This window comes from Salvelinus namaycush, chromosome 37, assembly GCF_016432855.1.
Source record: "Salvelinus namaycush isolate Seneca chromosome 37, SaNama_1.0, whole genome shotgun sequence".
In the NCBI taxonomy this organism is placed as follows: domain Eukaryota; kingdom Metazoa; phylum Chordata; class Actinopteri; order Salmoniformes; family Salmonidae; genus Salvelinus; species Salvelinus namaycush.
This window is the reverse complement of record NC_052343.1, coordinates 1,360,958-1,387,154: the sequence shown is the minus strand read 5'-3', so window position 1 is coordinate 1,387,154 and position 26,197 is coordinate 1,360,958. Positions and strand designations below refer to the sequence as shown.

Below are 26,197 nucleotides of genomic sequence, written 5' to 3'. Positions count from 1 at the left end.
TGGACCAGGTGTGCTCCTCCTCTGCCCAGCACGGAGTGCCTATTCCTGGGTAGAAAGAGCAAAAGAGGCCCCTCTGGGGCTGGATCATGGGACAGAGCCTTCCTCTGGAGACCCCAGCTCAGGACCAACACATCCACCGAAGCGGTGAGTTTCTAGCTTACTCACTCACATACACATGCTCTATAATCAGTCTCACAAGTACACACAAGCACCTTTTATAAATACACTCAAGCACTTTTCACTCAATTATAATACAATCCTTAGTGTTCAGTTTTTCTAGTTTTTTTTTCAACATCTTAGCTGCGAAGGAGAAAGGGCAGAGGAGAGGCGGAGCAGGAGATTGTGTAATCAACAATGTTGCACTCTTTATTTCTCTCTTTACCACAGGAAATGCTAAAAATCACTGGGATCATGTGGATGAATATCAGTTGTGTGTGTGCTTGCACCCACATTACTGAGTGCAGGATACCCTTCTGACGTGCTGTGTGCAAAACAAAAAGATTAGCCGCACAAACACATGTCTCACTGTTTGCGGCAGTAAACTGTGAGATATTGAAACATTTTTCTGAGGGATTACTGGAAATAGGATTGTCTGTCAATGTGTAGGGAGTTATTATGTGCTTTTTTGGAGCCATTGCATCCCCCTTCCCTCAGTATTGTTGTGGTCTGTTATCCCACGGAGGGTAAGCCTATGAGGTTGGGTAGTATTATTATTTTATAGAGATGAAGTATGGCAACCCGCGAATAATCAGCCTAGTGTGCCAATAACAAGTTACAGAAAAAAATCAACCAGCCCATCTGGCATTTGAAATGCCACATGGCCAGTCAGACCCGGTGTGTAGGCACAAGTACACAAAACCAGGTTTCGAAATGGCTATCTTTTCAACCAATAACTGTAGGTATTGGAATTACCTCTCTGGTACCACCCACTAGTGACTAGTCAAAGCTTATCTAGGCTCCATTTCAAAACATGGAAGGTGACTAGTTTAGGGATGGAGAGGGTGGGCTTTCCTTGCGGAAGCAGACTCTTGTGTAAGTGATCAGGCTGCTCGAGGCAGCGGGCCTGCTGCTGAGGCCCTTAAAACAACACGATCTGCTCTCTACCACATGCTCACCTGACTGCTCCTGCAAGTCAAGGGGCTGAGGCTAAACCTGGATCATAATTAACTACCGTTTTTTTACGCAAGATATGTTACATAACGATGTTTCCATACTCAACGTTACAGCTTAGCTTATACAAAATGACACCATAGATTTTTCAACTAACCTGCTCTTGGCAATACCTTTCTCGTTTCGGGTAAAAGGTTATCTTATAAATGTTTGTCCAGTTGCTGAGCACGCCCCCATTTTCATTGACAGGGCTGTAGTGGAGCAGGTTCAGAGCTTCAAGTTCCTTGGCATCCACCTCACCAACAAACTAACATGGTCCAAGCACACCAAGACAGTCGTGAAGAGGGCATGACAAAACCTTATCACCCCCAGGAGACTGAAAAGATTTGGCATGCCGTCCTCAGATCCTCAAAAGGTTTTACAGCTACTCCATCGAGAGCATCCTGACGGGTTGCATCACTGCCTGGTATGGCAACTGCTCGGCCTCCGACCGCAAGGCACTACAGAGGGTAGTGCCAGTACATCACCGGGGCCAGGCTTCGTGCCATCCTCTATACCAGGCGGTGTCAGAGGAAGGCTGTAAAAATTGTCAGATTTCAGCCACCCTAGTCATAGACTGTTCTCTCTGCTACCGCACGGCAAGCGGTACCGGAGTGCCAAGTCTAGGTCCAAGGGGCTTCTAAACAGCTTCTACCCCCAAGCTCTAAGACTCCTGAACATGTAATCAAATAGCTACCCAGACTATTTGCATTGCCCCCCCACCCCTCTTCTACGCTGCTGCTATTCTCTGTTATTATCTATGCTTAGTCACTTTAATAACTACCTACATGTACATATTACTTCGACAACGGTGTCCCCTGCACATTGACTCCGTACCAGTACCCCCTGTATATAGTCCTGTTATTGTTATACTGCTGCTCTTTAATTATTTGTTATTCTTATCTCTTACTTTATAAAAATATATTTTCTTAACTGCATTGTTGGTTAAGGGCTTGTTAGTAAGCATTTCACTGTAAGGTCTACACCGGTTGTATTCGGCGCATGTGACAAATAACATTTGGTTTGATTCTACAAAAAAAAATATTGAAACCATGTTTTGTATCGAGCGAGAGATGACTCTTGCATGTGTGTAGATCTTTGTTTTGGTCGCACTGTGTAACTTGCTGTCGTCTACTACTAGAAACGACTAGTTCCTGCAATGATGCTGGGAAATGCTAGATGTGTGTCGGTGAAGAACCTCCCAGCGCGGTACAAAACATGGATTTAATAGCTTTCTGGTTTTTTGTTTTGTAGAACCACCTGCAACTGGACATTCACATTTATAAGAATTTCCCCTAATGACCACCACTTAGGCCTATTTATTTTTTGTGGAGAGAGACTTGGTGTGAGGTAGTGATTTGTAGTAAAAAAAAAATCAAACTCTTTTCATTAACTCAATAGTTATTATTATTTTTTTTTTTAAATCATTCTTTTGAACTGAACAAAATTAGTCAAGATTTGTTCTTTTGACTAAATGAGTAGAAAAGTCCACAACTCTGACTAGTAAACTTCCCATCACTAGTCTGAGGTGTGGCTATTAGCATTGCTTTGAGATCATCCCAGTCTGGCGGTTTACACTAGATAGTAAAGCCACAAAGTTGAAATTGGCTATATCGTAAAAATGAATGAAAAATATTCTTAATTTAAGATTAGGCATAAGGTTAGGTTTAAAATCGCATTAAGAAGATAAATTGTAGAAATAGGTGGAACTTATTGTAACGGGTTTCGTCCTCTTCGTCTGACGAGGAGTAGCAAGGATCGGACCAATACGCAGCGTGGTAAGTGTCCATAATGATAATTTAATCAATCAAACAGAACACTGAACGAAATAACAAAAATACAAAACAAACAACCCGAAACAGTCCCGTATGGTGAAAACACTAACACAGGATACAACCCCCCACAAAACACAAAGGAAAACAGGGTACCTAAATATGGCTCCCAATCAGAGACAACGACTGACACCTGCCTCTGATTGAGAACCATACTAGGCCAAACACATAGAAAAAGACAACCTAGACATACAACATAGAATGCCCACCCACATCACACCCTGACCAAACAAAACATAGAAACATATAAAACAATCTATGGCAGGGGTGTCAAACTCATTCCACGGAGGGCCTAGTGTCTGCAGGTTTTTGGTTTTTCCTTTCAATAAAGCCCTAGACAACCAGGTGTGGGGAGTTCCTAACTAATTAGTGATGTTAATTCATCAATCAAGTACAAGGGAGGAGCGAAAACCCGCAGACACTCGGCCCCCCGTGGAATGAGTTTGACACCTGTGATCTATGGTCAGGGCATGACACTTACGACTTTGTGGCTGTGGTAACTGTTACAGGCTTTGGTTTTTGTTTGAGGTTGGTCCTATTTAGTTGTGGATGCGACTGATTGGAATGATCCTCGTTGGTCAAGATGTGTTGCACCTGTCGCCTCGTTAGTCAGTCGTTAGTTTCAGGTAATATTTAAAAGCTACAGAGCCAATGCTTCAGTGGGCATCTCTTATGTGAAACAGCCTTTTATCTTGTCTCACCTGTTTGGTTTGTGCCACGTTTATTTGCACTCCCTTACCTAAGTTGGTGTGAGTTTTCTTTTCCTTTAGTTTGTCTGCGATCAGGCAAATCTAGTGGGCGTCCATGGTGTAACAGTATTGCTTCCGTCCCTCTCCTCGCCCCTACCTGGGCTCGAACCAGGGACCCTCTGCACACATCAACAGTCACCCACGAAGCATCGTTACCCATCACTCCACAAAAGCCGCGGCCCTTGCAGAGCAAGGGGAACAACTACTTCAAGGTCTCAGAGCAAGTTACGTCACCGATTGAAACCCTATTAGTGCGCACCACCGCTAACTAGCTGCCATTTCACATCGGTTACACATGGTGGGTGTTTAAGACCCTACTCGAGTTTGTTTGGCCAGCACCCAGTCAGTAGGCACCCCCATGGATGCCTTTCAGAACCCATTTTAAAACCCCACCTGTTTCGTTCTGGTTGTCAGAGGCTCATTTTGTTAGTTCCCTATTTCTGTTGAGGAGCGATTTTTATTTTTTTATTATTTGGGAATGTAACATAACTAGTGACGACCAAGTCTGACCCTGTTTCCTTATTGGCAAGCTCTAGATGCGCTGGCTTCCTGATTGGACAGAACTGTCTAGACTGGTATCCTGGCTGTCACTGCATCATTCACTTTGAACTTGTCATCCAGACCTCTCTGAGTCCTTTGTTTTTACATAAAAATCTGACAGCGCAATCCACTGTCTCATCAGCCCAGCCAGGCAATTTATAAACTTGATCTCGACTATTAAAAGCATCTAGACATTATCTCACATTTCTTTTAGACTAACATTTAGTTTTCAACCTCTGAGATTTGTATAAACCTTGCTCTCTGTCTCTACGACGTTTGCAACATTGTTTCAATATTCAAATGTGATTTTCAGCTGTCCCATAGTAATGAACGTGTCGGGAATCGGAACGAGACAGCCAGGCAGCGTTTCTCAGCCAGTCGAAATCATGAATCAGCTTGAATAATTTTTATGGATATATACAAAGAAATGTCAATTGAAAAAATGTTAAACCAAATGAAGTGCAGCTAGTTTGCAGTCTTTCCAGCTTCAGTTTGAAGTGATTGTGTTAGCTGTGTTATAGGCTAGCTCTTCTGAACAACAGTGTTCTGACAAGTGAGCACATTTTCTATACCAGGCGAAATCGTGCTTAGCTCATTTTTACGGATGCATACAAATAAATGTCACTAGAAAACAGCTTAAACAAATTCAAATGCAGCTATTTTGCTGTTCTTCTGGCTGCACTGTAGTTGCCGTAGTTGCCTAGCTAGCAAGCAAGGGATAAGAACGTTGCCAGCCAGTATGGCAATGGAACATTTAGACTGAACGACTGGGTCACGTCTCCAGCAACCGAACCGATAGAATGAACGACCAGCCAACTTGAGTAGCAACCCTAGATTTGTGTCGGGACTATATCTTGTGGAAGGATGAAATAGTATGAATAAATTCATCAAAATAACGTTTTTAATGAAAATATGTCAATCATTATTTGAATATGTTGGTAACCTATTGTATAAAAGTGATAATGCCCTCGAAGCCGGTGTTTGAAGGATATATTGGCACAATTTGCTAACACCTGTGCCAATATATCCTCCAAACACCGCCTTCTCGGGCATTATCACTTAATATTATGTCCTGTGTGCTTTATAGCCTACAATGCAGGCTATCAGTTGAAACAGGCTCTCTGTTTCCATGTCCAGTACAGTAAGATGTGTGAGGGGTGGAGGTTGTCTTTGTTCTGTCACAGTTAGGATCAGGGTGGAGTGCCGTTTCCTCCCTGTGTTTCCCAGACCTCACCCTCCCCTTCCTCTGTCCGAGTCACACAGCTGCAGACAGTCTACACACACCGGACCTCCACTCAACTCTTCAGGCACCCTTTTGGGTATAGGAAGGATCCATTTGGTCACCTTTCCAATCTCTGTGATAAGATCAACTGTGTTTCTTGCTACCAGCTGAATGGAGTGAATGTTCTGCTGCTGTGTGTTTCTGGTAGTATCAGTCAGTCAACCCACTGTGGATCTGGAGTGTGTCGGCCCAGCACAGCCAGCACTTATCCTGCTTGAGTGGATTTTAGCTGACCTGCCTGCCGTGCTCTCCTTGTCAGCGGCAGACCGCTCTGCCAGAGCCTGCTGTGCCTGAGTGTATGAGAACCAGGGGAGTGTGTGTTACAGACAACTGCATTTAGCAACTCGTTCTTTGCACATCATAACCTGAATCCACTGGTTTTTGTAACTTCCTGAGGAGCTGGATGTATATGGTTTGGAGCTGGCCTCTGAACTTTGACGTTTTGTCCCCATGTGGTTTAGAAGCCTGCTGTGGGTCTCTGCGCTGTCACAGCCGCCCCCAGCCCCTCCCTACCTAGGGTGTTGGGATCGACTAGGGACAAGAGTTTGAGTTTTTGAACACAACCTTCTGCTTCCTCATGGCATGTTGCCTCAAGTCCCACCACCATGGAAGCTGGACCCTGAGCTCTCACCCAGGTAGACTAGCTCTGTAATATAACCTCCACGACCCTGCTTTGGAGCCCATTTCCACCTTTTGACATGTTTCCTATTCCTCCACTTCTGGTCTTTTGAAGGAAGGTTTTGTATAGTATTATTACCTCTGCCCATCAGCAGCTGGCAAATATAGTTTTTTTTTTACACGTGCGTTGTTGTGTGAACCGAATTGCTGTAGTAGTGTTATTGCCAGGACATCCTGTTTTTGTGGGACTGGTTGGTTGTTTTGCCCCAGCCCTTCTACACAGTAAATATTATGTCTGCTGAATTAAAACCTCAACCTTAGAGGAACCTGGCTCACAGAGATGTTCTGTGTGAGGCCTTGTGAAGCTCAGCACCTTGTCTGTCAGCCTGTCAGTCACCTGAGCTGTTACCATGGCAGCTGGATGTCTGTGCGTGTCTCGGAAAGAGACGCCAAAGAGCGAGTCCTACCTCCCAAATTATTTTTAAAGGTGTATTTGTTAGTGAAAAATGTGTGTATGTGTGCTTCCACATAGCCTGTTGGTGTTGAAAGGCTGATAACTATATTCTCCCAGTAGGGAGGAATGTGAGACTCTTGACTGTGGGAAGCTATGGACGGAGGCCAGTGCAAGAGGGACTCTCCCTTCCCAAAGCTGTTGGTTACTTTGTTGTGAATGTGTGGAGGAGTACATGAGCTTTCACCATCACCCTGCCAAAGCACACACAGTCCCAGAGCTCTGAGCTAAAGATAATAACCTTTCTAATGAGCCTGGCCCTCCCATGTTCTTTACTCATGGTGTATATTTATTTTACCTTTATTTAACCAGGTAGGCAAGTTGAGAACAAGTTCTCATTTACAATTGTGACCTGGCCAAGATAAAGCAAATGGGTATGGGTGTCAGTCTAGCATAGCTAGGCTAATGTTCTTCTGCACTTTATTCTGAGTGCATATGGGTGTCAGTCTAGCTCAGTTAGGCTATAGGCTAATGCTCCAATACTACACTTTACTCGGAGTGCATGGGCCAGGCTAAACAGCAGCTTGTGCACAAGGTTTTGCTCGCCTGAGTTAGAGCTCAGCTAGGCTACTGTGAAATTGTCTGGGTTCTGGTTACCTCTGCTCTCTGTGCTGTTGTTACGTTGTAGATGCCCAGATATGGTTGTCATATTTCACCAATGTTTCTTGACTCTCCATTCTTCTCTCTCTGACTCCATTACTCCAGTTGATGAAGTTGACCACCTGCACAACACGACAGAGGGAGATGGGGACAGCACCCCTCTCCCATGCAAGGGCAAGGGCAAGTTCTCTACCCTCGGCAAGATCTTCAAACCATGGAAGTGGAGGAAGAAGAAAAGCAGCGAGAAGTTTACGGAAACTTCAGAAGGTTTGTGTTCCGGCTTCATTGTGTTTGTTAGTTTTTACGTGTTGCATTCAATCTTTATCAAACGCCTTTCAGTGTGTTTTACTGTCTCCTGGTGATATGTACATGCCATGGCCTTTTCCAGTGTGTCCAGTTCAGTCTGCTTAAACAAGACAATTGTTATAGTGGTTAGAATAATATCCTTTTTATCTGAAGATCTGTAAACTTACATCTTTGACTTCTGGAACGTGAAATGACACACTAAAATTTGAAATATTATCTTCGGTTTTATATGCTATCTGGAAGAAATCTGGGGGGAAAACTCAGTGCGTTAATGCACTGGCTTAAATTCTGTGTGTTGACGGCAGTTCTGGAGAGAAAGATGTCGATGAGGCGACCGAGGCAGGAGCTTATAGAACAGGGAGTGCTGAAGGAGCTCTCAGAGAATGGTAAGAGTGCTGCCGCTGGTGATGTCACTCACTCACATGACTCAATCAGCCAGTTCCAGTTGGCTCCCTACTCCTTCCTCCTAACATTTTCAATGTTTCTATATCTGTAAAGTGTAAGCAACATGGTGGACGCTCCACCGCTACCCTGCATATACCTATCCAGACCCTTCAGATCTACAAACATTTAAGGGTTTTGGCAGCCAAGGGGGAGGGAGCAAATTGGAAATGGCTTTATCTTTATCAGACAAAAGTCCAGGGCTATCACACCTACACAGACAGCATAGTCGATGAGTAACGGCTTCAAATTCAGCACACTCAATGGCAGTTGAAGAAAGGCAAATTCACTCTCATGCTCCTTTTCAACAGTATAACTGTATATTTTTGGAAGAAAATTAATTGTTTTTCTTGAGCTGGGGAAAGTGGAACGAATTGCGCCCTGCAGCGAAATATCTTTTAAAGTAAGTGTGTTCTGTGCTCTTACTCACTCTGCCGTGTTGCAGAGGCCCGTTTATTAAACATATTTCCCTCCATGGCCAGAGCTCTGATCCAAAGGGTTTGGCAGTTAGGACACCTTTCTCAAACCTCTCATTCTGAAGGGGCCTGTGAAATCATGTCCAGATGCACAGAGGGAGCCAATCCAAAAGTCCATCATGTGCCCTATTTCAACAAGCCAATTAAGTTTCACCATTTATACTCAAATATGCAGAACATTTTGAGTAGAGATAATGGCTTTGTTAGATTTCTGACTAACCCCTCCCTCACACTTGGTTAGTGACTCAAAGTAGTGCTAGTTTATAGATCTTCTCATGTGTGAGTGACTCTGTATGGAAAGTCTCACTGCTTGTATCCATTTTTGTGACAGATGGGGACGATCCTCACAGCCTCAAACAGTCCTACGTGAAGAATGGCCACACCCTGCCCCTGGGTGGAGGGGGCAGAGGGCAGGAGAACCAGACAAGACCCCCCTCAGACCTTGGGATGAACCCCTCAGACTTTAAGGTGAACCCAGCCTGGCTGCCCCAGATAGAGGACCGCAGGGTCCGATTCCCCCCGGATGTAGAACTCCATGGGGACCAGGGTGGCCCCAGAGGCTCCGGACAGCAGGAGGAGGGCCGGCGAGGAGGTGGAGCAGTACGGTCCCAGGGGGAGGGGGAATGGAAGTCTAACATGGCCTGGCAGGGCCAGGCGATGGGCCAGGTGCAGGGGATGGGACAGGAGGAGGGTAGACGCGGGGGCAGACTCCACCCTTCTGACGGAGACAAGCGGCCGGGCCTGCAGAAGGCGCCATCAGAGGACGGTAGGAGGAGTCGCCCTGCTGAGACGGCATGGAAACCCACCCTCCCCCGGCACGCGTCCGCAGAGGAGGGAAGGGCCCGTAGAGGTGAGCTATTAACACCAACACATTATTTTACTTTTAGATATGTGTGTATTGTTGTGACTTGTTAGATATTACTGCACTGTTGACGCTAGGAACACAAGCATTTCGCTACACACGCAATAACATCTACTAAATATGTGTATGAGACCAATCAAATTTGATTTGACACACACACACACGGCCTTATTCTGTGGAGTAGGGTGAAGCTGTCCTTAGACACTGATCTAAGGTTTGTGTTTTTCCCCCTAATGGAAGATTTGAAAAGGATCAGCTGATCCTAGATCTTTGCATAAGGGCAACTTCTACCTGGAGCCTGGTTTTCTGACTGCCCTCTCTCCAGTCAATCTTCCTCCTCTTCAGTCCTCTGGTTTGGCCCCAGATATAGACAGGAGTCTCGGAGCCTCTTTGCTCCCCTGAGTCCTGCTCCAGCTATGCGTCTTATTCGGGAACAGAAGGGAATAGAGGGAATAGCTCATCTTCTCCTTTCGTAATTAATGCGGCACTATCGTTTTAACCATTCCTGTCCTTAAAAGCTAATGCCTGTCAGCTCAACCGTAACCCTGCTGAAGAGCTAAAGCTAATTGATACCATTCCAGCTATTACACACTGAGCTAAATGGCCTTTAGTGTCTATTTTAGATCTTATACTCTCCCTGATTTATATCTTAATCTTCTGGCTTTCTCTCTCTCCCTCTCCTTTTCTCCCCTTTTCTCTCTCCCTCGGTTTTCTCTGACCTACAGTGCCTTCAGAAAGTATTCACACCCTTGACTTTTTCCACGTTTGTTGTTATAACCTGAATTTTAAATGGATTACATTTCGATTTTGTGTCACCGATTTACACACAATGCCCCATAATGTCAAAGTGGAATTATGTTTTTAGAAATGTTTACAAATTAATAAAAAATGAAAAGCTGAAAAGTCTTGCGTCAATAAATGTTCAACCCTTTTGTAATGGCAAGCCTAAATAAGTCACTACAAAGATACAGGCACCCTTCCTAACTCAGTTGCCAGAGAGGAAGGAAACTGTTAGAGTTTAGATTTTAATGGCTGTGATAGGAGATAACTGAGGATGGCTCAACAACATTGTAGTTACTCCACAATACTAACATAAATGACAGAATGCAAAGAAAGCCTGTACAGGAAACCTGTATTCCAACACACCACGGAGTACCATTCTTCATATTTTCAAGCATGGTGGCTGCATCATGTTATGGGTATGCTTGTCATCGGCAAAGATTAGAGGTTTTTTTTAGGATGAAAATAAATGGAATAGAGCTAAGCACAGGCATAGTCCTAGAGGAAAAACTTTCCAACAGAAACTGGGAGACACATTCACCTTTCAACAGGACAATTACCCAAAACACAAGGCCATAATATACACTGGGCTTGCTTACTAAGACGACCTTGAATGTGCCTGAGTGGCCTAGTTACAGTTTTGACTTAAATTGGCTCTGTGGCAAGACTTGGAAATTGCTGTCTAGCAATGATCAACTTGACAGAGTTTGAATAATTGTTTAAAGAATAATGGCCAAATATTGTACCATCCAGGTGTGCCAGAGACTCAGAGCTGTAATTGCTGCCAAAGGTGATTCTAACATGTATTGACTCAAGGGGTTGAATACTTATCTAATGAAGATATATTATGGTTTTATTTTCCATTAAAAAAAACTAATGTTAGAATTTTTCTTCCACTTTGACATTAGAGCATTTTGTGTAGATCATTGACAAAAAAGGACACATTTTAATCCCACTTTGTAACACAACAAAATTTGAAAAAAGTAAAGGAGTGTGAATACTTTCTGAAGGCACTATTTCCTATTTTCTCTGTGACATCAGCGTGTGATAAAGACTTGTCTATAAATAAACTTCAGCTTTGAGGAATGGCGTGGGATAAGAAGCAGGGTGGAGGGCTAGGGGAATGGGGGTTTAGTACTGTAATTACAGCACTGTTTATCTACACAGCGGATCCCCTGATAATGACAATCTCATACAAGGTTTTTGACACACACACACACACACACACTAGAGTGGCTGAGTGAATGGCACAAATTGGCTCAGTGCTTCAACCCAAGACTGAAACATTTATGTTTTTTAGGGATGAGATAGTATCTTTTCCATTTTTGAAAGAGCCAAACACGTCCAAAAAGGCTAGCAGTGTGTAGCGAGTTGTTGTGTGTACGGTCTTTGACACGAATGCGCTCATGTGTCTCTCATGATGATGATGATTAGTTATTAAATGTATAGTGCTCTTTAACACATGTATGTTATGTAACATGTGTTTTGTGTGCTGTGTGTTTTGCAGAATCGGAGAGCCATTTTGTTCCTGACCCAGATTTGCTGCGGGACACTCTCCGAGAGTCTCTGCCCCCCAAACAGTCCGTTATGCCCCCCAAGTGGCTGATGAGCTCCACCCCCGAGCCCGGCAGCGAAGGGTCACCCTCATCCCACACCCCATCCAACCACCCTGCAACCACGTACTCTTCCTCCTCTTCTTCCTCTGCAGTTGCAATGCCTGCCCGAACTGTCTCCTCTGCAGGCGCCAACCCCCAATCTTCAGCAGTAGTGTCCTTCGCTCCATCTTCCACCCCCCAGGCGACCAAGCAGCCTCCCCTCCCACTGCCCAAGCCCGTCAACAGGGGCGTTAATGCTGCCATGTTAGGTGAGTAGTAGTACTAGTTGTGGTGGTTGTAGTAGTAGGGACCGCAGCTGCCTGTTTAATCACGGGATGGCAGAATTAGCTAATGAGATGCCAGAGGAGACCAGGTGCAGCTTGCATCAATACACACACACACACACATTCACTCAGTGGAGCTTCCTCGTGTAACATGTAGTCACATGCATGCATGTCTGCAGAAGACTCACGTTACATGCATAGGCGTTACTACAAGGGACATGTGCACGCATTCTATCTCTCTCACACACACACTTTGCCACTCATCTTTATAATGATGTTATCCCTGCGGCTCCAGCAGCTGTTCCCCAGACGATAACTTAATAAGACTGAACTATTTTAGACAGCAGCAGCAGAGCAGAGATTTTCCCTGGCATTGTACTCTCCCAGGACACCACTGACTCTGGTGGCTCTGAGCCTGCTGCTGCTCAGCTCCATACGAAGACAATATTAATGTTGTTTTTACCAGGGGCGTTTCTCGTCAGGGGAGCCTGACTTTATTCACTGTTGTTCTCTTCGAGATCTGATACGCCTATTACCTTAGGACTGTTTAAACACATTTTTTGTATATATCCCCTCTAGTTTCCTGTGTCATTTTTACATGTAGGTTGGTTGGTTTAGCCTGGAGCTAGTGGGCTTGCAAGTCATTTGCCATGCGCTCGTGTCACCTATTTGCCATCTATAGTCTGTCAAGCTATTTCATATGTACGTTCTAGAATGTATGTAGACATTTCAGCTCTCACATTATGTAAACAATTCCGATGTATTAAACCATGTCGGATATGTTAAAAGGGGTGGCATACAATACTCTGAACAATGGGGGTTTTTCATGATGTAGCAGGAAGGAGAAACGGCAATAAGAAGTTGCTTCGCTGCATTCTTAATTTGGTACAATTACAATACGTTCCGTTACTGTCAACAATGCATTTTATCCAGTGCATTTTGTTAGGTAATGTTCAAACCAAGGTTATCATAAACTACTGGGAAAAGTTATCGGATACTTGTAGATTTAAAATCTCATCCGACATGATACGGAATATGCAATCATTGCTTGCCCAGCTGCTGTTGAAACATATCAAACTGTATACGAATGCTAGCTGAGCCAGTAGTGACTTCAAAGGTATTCCACTAGTTAATTAGGAAAATTCCTAACAGGTAGCTAGGTACAGAGTGATTACTTCACCGGCTAACCTAGAGGGCCCGAAGCTGAAGGAGTTTTGATAACCTCTTCACTTTCCCCATTGATGCCCCTCTCACAGCCCAGGCAAGCCCCTCAGACACTTAGCGCAGTACTCTAATTACACAAACCCTCTTGTTCTGGGTGCTGGTAGTGCGTTCAGTGTAAGCATATCCACCTTGGTCGTGTTCATTAGACACCACACATTTTTTTTTTTTAAATGGCTGAAACCAGGAAGGACTACCTGGACTGTTTTTAAAATCTTGTGCTACCACGTGCCCAAATGAACACCACCCTGGTGTATGTGTAGTTAAGGTTAAGGTGACCAGATATTGGAATGAAAATCATGGATTTTTTTATATGGGGCTAGCTGTGCAAAAATATAAAATACAATGGTATGGAACTATAGTTAACTATCAATTTTCACTATATTCCTTTCAAATACGTATTAATTCTAACACAGAAATGGATTACCCCTCCACCGTTATCTTAGGCTAGTCATTTTAGAATCACTTGTTTAGCAGCCTGGTGGGTATGGTTGTTCATGCAGTGGTTACATGTTTGTATCAATGATCAAACGTTCTCATAAATGGTCAAACAAGTTTGGTACAGGGATAGACAATTTGTACATGCAAATCTGACTGGATACAGTGTTTTGATTATTGAAATATAAACTTCAATATCAACAGTTATATCTTTCTTTCTGAGGGATAATCGGGGATATTTGGGGGGGGGGGGCAGCTCTAGCCAGGGACAGGCCACTAAAATTGGGGACTGTCCCTGGAAATCAGGGATGTCTGGTCACCCTAAGTCTATACATTCAGCCAGCCTATATGAGAGCGTAGTGTGTCGTGCCTCTCGTCCCCTGCCAGCCTCCACTCTACAGGGGGGTGAGAACCAGAATGACTCCCAACTGCCCCTCTACTGGTCCTGCTGGAAACGCGAGGGCGACTATGATGTCTACCTGTCCCTCCCTGTCTACCTGTGCCGGCGGGACGGCAGAGGCCTGCGGTCAGGTAAAACAAAGGATGCCCACCAATGCCCCTCTTCACTGGCATCGCCGCAGCAACGGTGCCCACCCTGTCTCTCTAACGTCTTCCCAAGCCTGCGTTGTATGTGTGGCTGTATGCCACACCCCTGTTAACGTCAACCTTCTGGTCACTTGCGTCATCATATTGCATCATCCTGACTTGAAAAGCCTCATGCCAAACGCTACCTGGATGCAACTGATGGACTAACCTATAATGGCCTGGATTGATTGCTCTCTTCTGCTCATGCCACGTTAGGCTGCATGCGCGTAACAAGGTTGAGTGAGGTGTGGGTGTACGTGGGCCTCTGACCACCATATGTGTACTACCACCTCTGGCATGTGAATGGGGGAATTACTGAGTGTCTCCTGTGATGGCTAGCTGTGTCAGCGCAGCGCAGACCAGGCTGCCCCATAAAGGCTAATCCACACATCTGCTCTGGAGCGAGAGAGGGGAGAAGGGCAGATAAAGGGCTTGACTCTGTTTAAAGCAGATGTTATAATCCAGTCTATAGTATGCTTCATGTCTGGCGCTCAATCAGTCTGCTGCTGTGATCTATTGTACTCCAATGCAGTATGTCTCCATGGCTTTGTATTTTAATGCTATTTCATGTTGACACATTCATCAGCAACTGCATCGAGCTTACGTATTTAAAGGTTTGCATGCAATCGCAAAATGTCTATTCCAGCTTGGTTGAACAGGGTTTTTTCATAATTCTCAGTTCAGAGATGCTAAGAAGCGATGGATGCATACTGGCCAATTCGATTTGTATATGGTCTGTGTGTGTTCTAGAGCATGTGTACTTATTCAAACCCTCACTGTAACCTTGATTGCCACATGCACCCGTTTGTAATGTAAGACCCTGCCGGATACACTCATGTGGACCTATGCATTCATGTGGACCCAGTCATGTGACCTGGGTTTGTGGACCTATGCATTCATGTGGACTCAGTCATGTGATCTGGGTGTGTATATCCATTCATATGCACTCACCCATGTTACTTGGGCTCGATCTTACATGTAAATGGAGACGTAAACAAGCAAGTGCACTCACTTGATCCGCAGTTGAAATCCCAGATTTAGGTTAATAAAGTAAGTGAACATGTGTGTTTGAATGTGTCACACACTCTGATAAGAAACTGTTTCTCCATCCCACAGGCAACCTCACCCAGGCCGGTACCAGCCTTGTGCCTACTAAGCCCTCCCCACCGATGCCCCCCAAGAGGACCACCCCTGTCACAAAGCGCAACCCAGAGGACCCGTCTGCGTCCACCCAGTCTGTCTCCACCACCTCCCCTTCCCTGCTTTCTCCTGAGGACCATCATAACCACTCAGCAGGCTTCCAGATGCCTCCCCCGTCCCCGCCCTTACCCAACCACATCCCCCCTTCTCCCCCCCGCCAGCATCTGCAAGCGCACTACCTCCACCACCAGCACTCCTACCAACATCCCATCCCCCAGCCCTTGCTCTTTGACCCCCCCAGCCCCACCAATGAGCCCCCCCAGCGGCCGGCCCCCGTCCCCCTGCACATCATGATCCAGAGGGCCCTGTCCAGCCCCGGCCCGGCCCAGCCACATCCCGACGGCTCCCAGCGCTCAGCTCACTCCCTGCTCTTCGAGACACCGCCCGAGTACCAGGGGGACCGCAGCCGGCCCCTAGCCGTCAGCATCCAGCCTCTGAAACTGTGAGTCCTATATGTCACTGTGGGTATTTCGTCAATGTTCTAGACTTGAGTAAAACACACACCTTTACACATTAGGTGTAAAGTTGGCAAGGACTTATGAAAGGATCTAGCCACACAATCTTTCTGTGATGCCAATGATTTATTATCAGCTCCATCAATAATGATATGTGACTGACGGCTTTTCCTATTTCTGTTGAAAATTCATCTGGTCTCCATCGCTCCATTTCTCACTATCAGGGCTGAGGATGACTACTCGGAGGAGGAGGAGGATGATGACGAAGAAGAGGAGGAGTATGATGGGGAGCTCCCCCAGCCAGAGCTGGAGCCACGGAGCAGGAGGTGCATGGTGGGAGAGCCCAGCATCAACGTCATCCCTGAGGGACCCAACAGCAGTGAGGAGGAGGAGGAGGAAGAACAGCAGGACTTGCAAAGGGACGACAGCGACTCGGACGGGCCAGTGCTCTATAAAGATGAAGATTCAGACGAGGATGATGAGGAGGATGAGCCTCCACCCAGTATGTATCTCTGTCTCACTTGAATTGCTTTATGGATAAACATTTATACTCAGATACAGCAGCATCTTTAAAATACTGTAAAAATATATATGCCACCTATCAGACACATTTTAGACGTGAATTACAGTAGAGTGAGCTATGATGTGACTATGATCCCTGCGGGAATTTACCCGTCATTTGGCATTGTTAGCACTGCACTCTTACCAATTGAGCCACACATGATACCTATACAGTACCAGTCAAAGGTTTGGACACACCTACTCAAACATCACGGTCACCTAATAATCCCTAGTTTACAATTGGCTCTTTCATCCCCCTCTCCCCTGTAACTATTCCTCAGGTCGTTGCTGAGAACGTGTTCTCAGTCAACTTACCTGGTAAAATAATGGATAAATAAAAGTGCCGTCGCAAAAACAATCGAGCGCTATGATGAAACTGGCTCTCATGAGGACCGCCACAGGAAAGGAAGTAAAGAGTTACCTCTGCTGCAGAGGTACAGGTACCAGCCTCAGAATTTGCAGTCCAAATAAATGCTTCAGAGTTCAAGTAACAGACACATCTCAACATCAACTGTTCAGAGGAGACTGTGTGAATCAGGCCTTCATGGTCGAAATTGCTGCAAAGACACAACTACTAAAAAACAACAATAAGAAGAAGAGACTTGCTTGGGCCAAGGAACACGAGCAATGGATATTAGACCGGTGGAAAACTGTCCTTTGGTCTGATGAGTCCAAATTTGAGTTTTGGTTCCAGCTGCTGTGTGTTTGTGAGACGCAGAGTAGGTGAACGGATGATCTGAAGCACGGTGGAGGAAGTGTAGGGGTGCTTTGCTGGTGACACTGTCTGATTTTATTTCGAATTCAAGGCACACTTAACCAGCATGGCTGCCACAGCATTCTGCAGCAATACGCCATCCCATCAGGTTTGCGCTTAGTGGGGCTATAATTTGTTTTTCAACAGGACACTTTCAGGCTGTGTAAGGGCTATTTGACCAAGAAGGAGAGTGATGGAGTGCTTTATCAGATGACCTGGCCTCCACAATCACCCGACCTCAACCCAATTGAGATGGTTTGGGATGAGTTGGATCGCCGACTGAAGGAAAAGCAGCCAACAAGTGCTCAGCATATGTGGGAACTCCTTCAAGACTGTTGGAAAAGCATTCCAGGTGAAGCTGGTTGAGAGAATGCCAAGAGTTTGCAAAGGGTGGCTACTTTGAAGAATCTCAAACATTTAAATATATTTTGTTTTGTTTTAGACTTTTTTGGTTACTACATGATTCCATATGTGTTATTTCATAGTTTTGATGTCTTCACTATTATTCTACAATGTATAAAATAGTGAAAATAAAGAAAACTCTTGAATGAGTAGGTGTGCCCAAACTAATGACTGGTACTGTATATCTTTGTATACCTGACTACATCTCTCTGTGGTTCTTGTTCAGGTGCTTTGGCCAGCAGGGTCAGAAGGAAAGACACTTTAGCTTTGAAACTGAGTAACCGACACGCCCCAGAGAAACATGCTCGAGAGGACAAGTCCAGCGGTCACACCGAACGATGCACTCCGGGACACACACCAGGACACACACACCAAGGGTCAACAGGGCTGACGTGGCAGAGCAGGGAGCAATGGGATGCCATACGCACACAAATAGGCTCTGCACTCACAAGGTAATAGATAAAGCCACAGAGTCTCACTATCATTTTCTTCTCGCTCTTTCCTCTTCTCTCTCTTTCTCTCTTTTCTCTCCACATATACACACACCAAATCTAACACAAGGTTGATGTGATATTGATATTCTAACTTCTATCCTCTAGGCGTCTCAGCCAGAGACCCAGTGCAGAGGAGCTGGAGCAGAGAAACATCCTTCAACGTAAGTCTTTCCAACTCCCCATCACAATTTTTTCGACAGGTGAAAGCTTTGTGGTGGAGGCGTGGAGCCCTTGCCTTCACCTGTCTGATCATGTCTAATCAGAGACCTTGAAGGGAGGAAGGAATAATGCACTTTTATGGAATTAGAATGGGGCCTAGGTTTTCACCTAATCACTGATCAATCCCCACTGGTATTTCTCTCTCAATAAGGATTCTTATTATTTATATAAATGAGGCCACATTCCAAGAGCATGAGGCCACTTATCATCGTGGATTAGAAGAAGAAATTATGTCAGTGTACTTTTGTATTTGTGCCTTTATTAAGTCCCATTGGAAATTCCAATTTTTGTGAAAAAGACAACAATTGCACAATTTGGTGAATGTCTGTACAGGGTTCTAAACATTGGTTTGGCTCGCTCTCTCTCTCTCCTTTCCAGCCAAGAACCAGGTAGACAGGCAGGCAGAGGTCCGAGAGATCAAACGTAGGCTCACCAGGAAGGTAAGACCAGTGACACACTGTTACCTGTAATAAGATAGTTCTCTCATTTAACAGAACATTTACATACAGAGGATTAACTAGAGTGAATTGTTATACAACGAGAGAAGATGGAAGGTAGTCTTCTTCAAGGGAGACTGGCAATGAGGCGCTTTATCTACTTCCCCAGATTCAGATGAACTTGTGGATACCATTTTGACTCGCAAAACTACCTCTAACTTCCTTCATACTGAACATAAATTCATCTGACTCTGGGGAAGTAGATAAAGTTCATCATTGGCAAAATCCTGAAGTATCCCTTTAACCTGTCTAGCCCCAGCGTTCCGCTAGCGGAACTCCTCCCACATTCCACTGAAAAGACAGAGCGCGAAATTCAAAAAATATTTTTGAGAAATATTTAACTTTCACACATTAACAAGTCCAATACAGCAAATGAAAGATACACATCTTGTGAATCCAGTCAACATGTCCGATTTTTTAAATGTTTTACAGCGAAAACACCACATATATTTATGTTAGCTCACCACCAAATACAAAAAAGGAAAGACATTTTTCACAGCACAGGTAGCATGCACAAAGCCAACCTTACTAACCAAGAACCAACCAAACTAACCAAGAAACAACTTCATCAGATGACAGTCTTATAACATGTTATTCAATAAATCTATGTTTTGTTCGAAAAATGTGCATATTTGAGCTATAAATCAGTTTTACATTGCAGCTACCATCACAGCTACCATCAGAAATAGCACCGAAGCAGCCAGAGTAATTACAGACACCAACGTCAAATACCTAAATACTCATCATAAAACATTTCTGAAAAATACATGGTGTACAGCAAATGAAAGACAGGCATCTTGTGATTCCAGCCAATATTTCCGATTTTACAGCGAAAACACAATATAGCATTATATTAGCTTACCACAATAGCCAGAAGCCATTTACCAGCAGCAAAAGTTAGCGATCGTAACAAACCAGCAAAAGATATATAATTTTTGACTAACCTTGATAAGCTTCATCAGATGACAGTCATATAACATCAGGTTATACATACACTTATGTTTTGTTCGAAAATGTGCATATTTAGAGCTGAAATCAGTGGTTATACATTGTGCTAACGTAGCATCTTTTTCCCACAACGTCCGGATATTTTTCTGACACTCACATATTCTGACCAAATAACTATTCATAAACATTACTAAAAAATACATGTTGTATAGGAAATGATAGATACACTAGTTCTTAATGCAATCGCCGTGTTAGAATTCTAAAAATAACTTCATTACGACATGCAGTTTACGTTATGGCGAGAGCGTGCCCAAAATCTGGGCGCAAACTACTAGTTCACATGTTCGACAGATATATGAAATAGCATCATAAAATGGGTCCTACTTTTGATGATCTTCCATCATGTTGTACAAGGGGTCCTTTGTCCAGAACAATCGTTGTTTGGATTTAGAATGTCCTCTTCTCCAGTCAATTAGCACGGAAAGCTAGCAAAGTGGCGCGAAGCTCTCCTTCCTGAACATACGCAGACAAAGCAACACGCCTAACGTCCCGAAAAAAATTCAATAATCTAATAAAACTATATTGAAAAAACATACTTTACGATGATATTGTCACATGTATCAAATAAAATCAAAGCCGGAGATATTAGTCGTCCATAACGACAGCTTATCAGAAGGCAAATCCAGGTCCCTCCTCACGCTCTCCAGAAAACAGGAAACTGGTGACACGTCATGCCAAGAGCTATGATTCGAGTCCAGATTAAGTTACACACTCCATTTCTTCTCTCACTCCTTGTCGACATCTAGTGGAAGACGTATGAAGTGCATCTAAACTAATAAATATCAAGGACTTTAATAGGCAGCCCCTAGAAGAGAGCATCGATTTCAGATTTTCCACTTCCTGTCAGGAAGTTTGCTGCAAAATGAGTTCTGTTTTACTCACAGATATAATTCAAACGGTTTTAGAAACTAGAGTGTTTTCTATCCAATAGTAATAATAATATGCATATTGTACGAGCAAGAATTGAGTACGAGGCCGTTTAAATTGGGCACGATTTTCCCCCAAAGTGTAAATAGCGCCCTCTATCCTCAACAGGTTTTAAACTCTTAATTTAACTCCTCTAGCTGAGTCAGAGGCCCACGGTTGCTGAGCTTCAGGCCAGAAAGATCTTGCGCTTCCACGAGTATGTGGAGGTCACCACAGCCAATGATTACGATCGGCGAGCGGACAAGCCCTGGACCAAGCTAACACCCGCCGACAAGGTACAATCAGCTGTCACTCATAGCTCCCTAAATCACGGCTTGTAATGCACTTATTTATTGACACCAGTATATCTTATTGCCCAGTAAAGGAAGTATATATTTCTGTCTTTACTTTAGTATTTAGATGCTGTTTATGCAAGTCTTCACTATATTAACTTTCCCTCCTTCGTCCAGGCTGCCATTCGGAAGGAGCTCAATGACTTTAAGAGCTCTGAAATGGAGGTTCATGAAGACAGTAGGATCTATACAAGGTACTTCCTCAGCTTATGGACAACATGAAGTTATATACACCATTCCATAATATAGATCTTGAATTAACATACCAAGACATTTGTTTCGGTCCCTTTAATTGGCGGCTCTTACAGCCTTGGAAAATACCTTTTTGATATGTTGAGTTGTTGTGATTGGTCAAATTATCATTGATGTCCCTTTCTTTAGGTTCCACCGGCCTTAGCATCCACCCTATACTGGAAAGCACTTTCTTAACCAGTGGCTGGCAGAGTCTCTGGAGAGGAGTCGTAGGGTCTTGGTGCTCCCTAAACAGACTGCCTTTTTTATGTTGCTGAATGTACTGTACAGATTATCAAAGAAGGCCCTGGAATTGACTGAACTGAAAACGGGGACTGAGGACCAGATGCAGTATTTCTCCTGGACAGTAGGGGGGACCAAGTGCCAACAAAGTGGAGAGCTGGCAGATGGGCTTGACCGAGAGGGCTGACTGTGAGCCACTCTGCCGATGTGTGTTATCCCTCAGGGACTTGGTTCCCCTGACAAAGACCTTTTGCCGCCTCTTTCGATGTTGCCTTTTTTCTGCTTTTACTCTGTATTGCACAGTTAACCCATGTTGCAGAGATGTAAATGTAATAATATTACAGTAATAATAATTACGGCTACAATAATAAACACAGTAATAATACATGTTAGAGAGGAAGCTGCAGAAAGAGGATAAGGAGGAAGACGACTGTGGGATTTGCCGTTCCCAAGACTGGAAAAGCTCTGGGATAATTGTGTATAGATTTCTGTGATTTGTTAGACTGAAACTTTGGAGAGTTCTAATAATGACAACTGTAATGCATAATATTTTGATCACAACAGAAATTGCTGCTTTTATTTGAACCTGTTTTGTAGTGTGCATTTTTACATTTTAGTCATTTAGCAGACGCTCTTATCCAGAGCGACTTACAGGAGCAATTAGGGTTAAGTGCCTTGCTCAAGGGCACATCGGCAGATTTTTCCCGCCTTGTCGGCTTGGGGATTCGAACCAGCAAACTTTTGGTTACTGGCCCAACGTTCTTAACCGCTAGCCTGCCCTGCCTGTATTTGTATTTGGCTGTAACGTGGGGTGAGCATTTGAGCTTATACTAGTCATAGGAAAGAACACAATGAGGAGGTAGTTGGTGTGCTATTCTTTTTATTTGTTTCGTTCTTTTTTTGCCAGACACTGATCCCTATGCTGACAGTAGAATGCTGGTTTTTCATGTCGCAGATTTCTTCAATTCGCTGCATGAGCCAACACACAGTGCAATTATTGAATCAATACATAATTCTTTTTTTTATTTATGCTTTTTTATTATAATTTTTTGTACTTCTCTACATAGGTCAAACCATGCAATGCTGCAAATAATAGCTGTTTTAAAATGCTAAGATCATGATGATGGCATCTTAAATAAAACAAAAGTTAAAATGTTACAAATCTTTAGAGAATGTATCAAAGTGCAGTTAGTGTAGATCAGGATTTGATTAATCAAACATGAAAGAACAATTTAGTGCATTTTACGGTTGACAGGGAATAATTTCGTCAGGAAAATACTTTTTTATCTGGAGAAATGTATCATGCATTGTCTTCTGGTCAGTAGATTACAGGGTCCTGTGCTGTACAGATGCATTTAGGTTACTGTTGTGTAAATCTTTTTCTTCCTTATTATTTGAAAATAAATGTTAAATATAATAAAGTATTATGTTGCTATTTTTCTAAGCACAAAATATTACTATATGATTAAACACTACAACAATGGGAATCTTTAAGTGTACCTGTTCAGTTTTACTTTGTTTTTTTATGAAATGTAGAATTTTAGTAACTGACTATAATTAAAAACCTTAATCACTCTTTGTGTCTTGTTGTTGGACTTATGCCGCGTTCACGTGCTAAACAATGCATTATTTCAGGTCCATTCCCGTCTCCACGCTCTACGGATAATCATTTCAGTCGTATACGCCAGCTACACATCTGGTTTAAATGTTATTGTTGTTCAATAAGCATACAATATGTGGACAATTTTACAGCTTTTCTACATCGTCCAAATGTATTTCTCCGGGATGGATTACATCTGAATAGGTATGGTACAAGCATTCTCTCCTCAAACCTGGCTCTCACTATCGCCTCATACAGGGCATGTGAGAACTGACAATATATAGCCATGGGGGTTGATACTCGGAATTGGTCGATTCCCCATCAGGCTATACTGACTGCTCCCCCCATAGCTTTAAATAGCTCTACAGGTGCTGCTAACATGGATTAAACTTTTGATGGACTTTGTTATTGTTACACTACTGTCAAGGTACCGTGTTGCCATTTCCTCGCACAGGCAGAGGGGTATTGTTAAAAGTAATCTCATCTCCATCCAACTCAGGCCTGTCAGCAGTTACATAAGGAAGCGTTACTCATCTAATATTACCTTGAATGCTCCTTCTGATATGAGCTCTCGAAATAGTGGCCTAGGAATTATTCATTTGAATGCTAGAAGCTTGATCCAAAAGTTAGATTTGATTGAAATACTGGTCTCACAATCACATGCTGACATAATGATTATATCTGAATCCTGGCTCTGTGTCTCTGTTCCAGACTCAGATGTTCTGTTAGCTGGTTACAATATCTACAGAGCAGACAGAGTGGATAGAGGAGGAGGTATTGCCATATATGTTAAATGCAACCTAGATGTCACTGTGTCCATTTCAACTTCTGTTCCAAAATAGTATGAATGCTTAGTTCTAAATGTGGTCCTTGGTCATAATGCACTATTAACGCTAGCGGGAGTTTATCGCCCACCCTCAGCTCCGGTATCTGCACTAAGCAATTTTTTTTAGTTAATGTCTAATTATACAACCTCTGAATTATTGATTATCGGAGATCTCAATCTGGACTGGCTGATGCCAGCATCGTTTAAATTAAAAGATATTTGTAACGAACTAAATCTTACTCAACTAATAACTATACCTACCCGTCCTAATCCAAAAGACCCCCAAAAATCTACATTAATAGACCTTATCTTAAAAAATACACCTCACAAAAATATAGCTAGTGGGTTATTTGCTAATGACATCAGTGACCACTGCCCTATTGCATGTATCAGAGATACTAGGCTGAAAAACCCTGACCCACGTATAATTCTAAAGAGAAATTATAAACACTTTTCAGAGCAAGCCTTTATTCATGACCTTTATTATTCAGAGCTTTTATCCGTAAACTGCATAATGGACCCAGTTTTAGCGTTCTCTTTTCGTAAATTTTTACCTTCATGGCTGATAAACACGCCCCGTTAATGAGACTTAGGGTAAAAAATCGAACTAATCCTTGGTTCTCCTGTGATTTGAAAATCATTTTTCTGCAAAAGAATCAAGCATAGGCCTTGGCGAGGAAAACTGGCGAAACAGCTAATTGGCTGCTTTTTAGGCAATTGAGAAATAAATGGACCGGAGGAATAAAAAAGGCAAAATCTAGGTATTTTCTTGATGCTATCTTGATGCTATGACAGAGTCTGCTGGTGATCCCGCTAAATTCTGGAAAACTGTCAACTCACTTAAACGAGGAAACTCCTTGACTTCCCTGCCGAAGCAAATTACATCGGAATCTGGGATCATCAGTGACCGAACTGAAATTTGTGATGTTTTTAATAAGCATTTTATTTCTGCTGGTTTTCTTTTTGAAAGAAAAAATGGCCAACATGATCCTGACCGGTCTATTGTTTCAGTCCCTCGGCCTTTAGCTGATGTGGAAAACAGTAATCCGGTTTTTAATTTTCAAAAAGTCACAGAAGATGAGGTCTTATCTGCACTATCTGCTATAGATTCTAATAAATCATTAGGCGCTGACAATCTGGATCCATATTTACTCAAGTGTGCGGCACCTATTATTGCTAGTATAGTGACGCATATTATTAATCAAACGTTTGTCATAGGAAAGATTCCTAAATCTTGGAAAACAGCTTTTGTTTTACCACTCCTCAAGGGAGGTGATGGTAGTGAATTGGATAATTACATCTTCAAATAATATTTTTGCAGGAATCTCCTTGCGAATGATTTTGCCGAAGCTTGTATCTCAGCCGGGCTGGGCAACCTGAGCTTTTGCTATCTCATCCCATCTCTAAGCTCTCCTGTTTGGCTAAAATTCTAGAGTCACTGGTGAATAGGCAACTACAATCTTTTTTAACTGTTAACAATACTCTTTCTAGTAATCAATCTGGCTTTAGACCTAAACACAGTACTATTACGGCCACTGTATGTGTTGTAAATTATATTACTAATGCCCTAGATAATAGAAAGTACTGTGCCGCCTTGTTCATAGATTTATCTAAAGCTTTTGACACTGTAGACCATGCGATACTTTTGGGTAAGCTGTCGTCAATAGGACTGGGACTGGATGCCTGTCGTTGGTTTCATGACTATCTAAAGGATAGAAGTCAGGCTGTTAGAGTCGACGGCATCCAGTCAGAGCCATTGGAGTTGGTTAAAGGGGTCCCACAAGGTTCTATACTTGGTCCATTACTGTTCACTCTACATAAACAATATCGGTGATGAGATAAGAAAGTGTCAAAATCATTTATATGCTGATGACACTGTCATGTACTCTATCGCTTCAACTGCTGACCAAGCATTATCACTATTGGAGACAGATTTTAAGATATTACAAGGGTATTTTATACAGCTGAAACTTGTTTTAAATGCAAAGAAAACACATTTTATGATTTTTAATAGGTTCAAAAAGTTGGTTGAAAATACACTTTCACTTACGAGCTTAGATGGTTCTCGAATTAATCAGGTCTCTGCATTTAAATACTTAGGGATATGGTTGGATGATAAACTGTCTTTTAAAATGCATATTGACTAACTTTGTAAACGGCTAAAAATCAAACTAGGCTT

The 26,197-nt window shown here is 43.2% G+C and overlaps 1 protein-coding gene across 1 annotated transcript in view; it reads left to right on the top strand.

Annotated features, from left to right (window-relative positions):
- phactr4b (phosphatase and actin regulator 4b) overlaps window positions 1–23,081 on the top strand; it is a 69,204-nt gene extending 46,123 nt beyond the window's left edge. Inside the window, exons 4-15 of the mRNA XM_038977419.1 lie at window positions 7,387–7,548; window positions 7,893–7,973; window positions 8,836–9,354; window positions 11,654–12,010; window positions 15,386–15,911; window positions 16,149–16,426; window positions 17,868–18,093; window positions 18,241–18,296; window positions 18,733–18,794; window positions 20,924–21,061; window positions 21,236–21,312; window positions 21,500–23,081. Of these exons, the coding sequence (XP_038833347.1) occupies window positions 7,387–7,548; window positions 7,893–7,973; window positions 8,836–9,354; window positions 11,654–12,010; window positions 15,386–15,911; window positions 16,149–16,426; window positions 17,868–18,093; window positions 18,241–18,296; window positions 18,733–18,794; window positions 20,924–21,061; window positions 21,236–21,312; window positions 21,500–21,515 (2,498 nt within the window). The 3' untranslated portion in view covers window positions 21,516–23,081. The remainder of the gene's footprint in view (window positions 1–7,386; window positions 7,549–7,892; window positions 7,974–8,835; window positions 9,355–11,653; window positions 12,011–15,385; window positions 15,912–16,148; window positions 16,427–17,867; window positions 18,094–18,240; window positions 18,297–18,732; window positions 18,795–20,923; window positions 21,062–21,235; window positions 21,313–21,499) is intronic.
- Window positions 23,082–26,197: the final 3,116 nt, after the last annotated feature.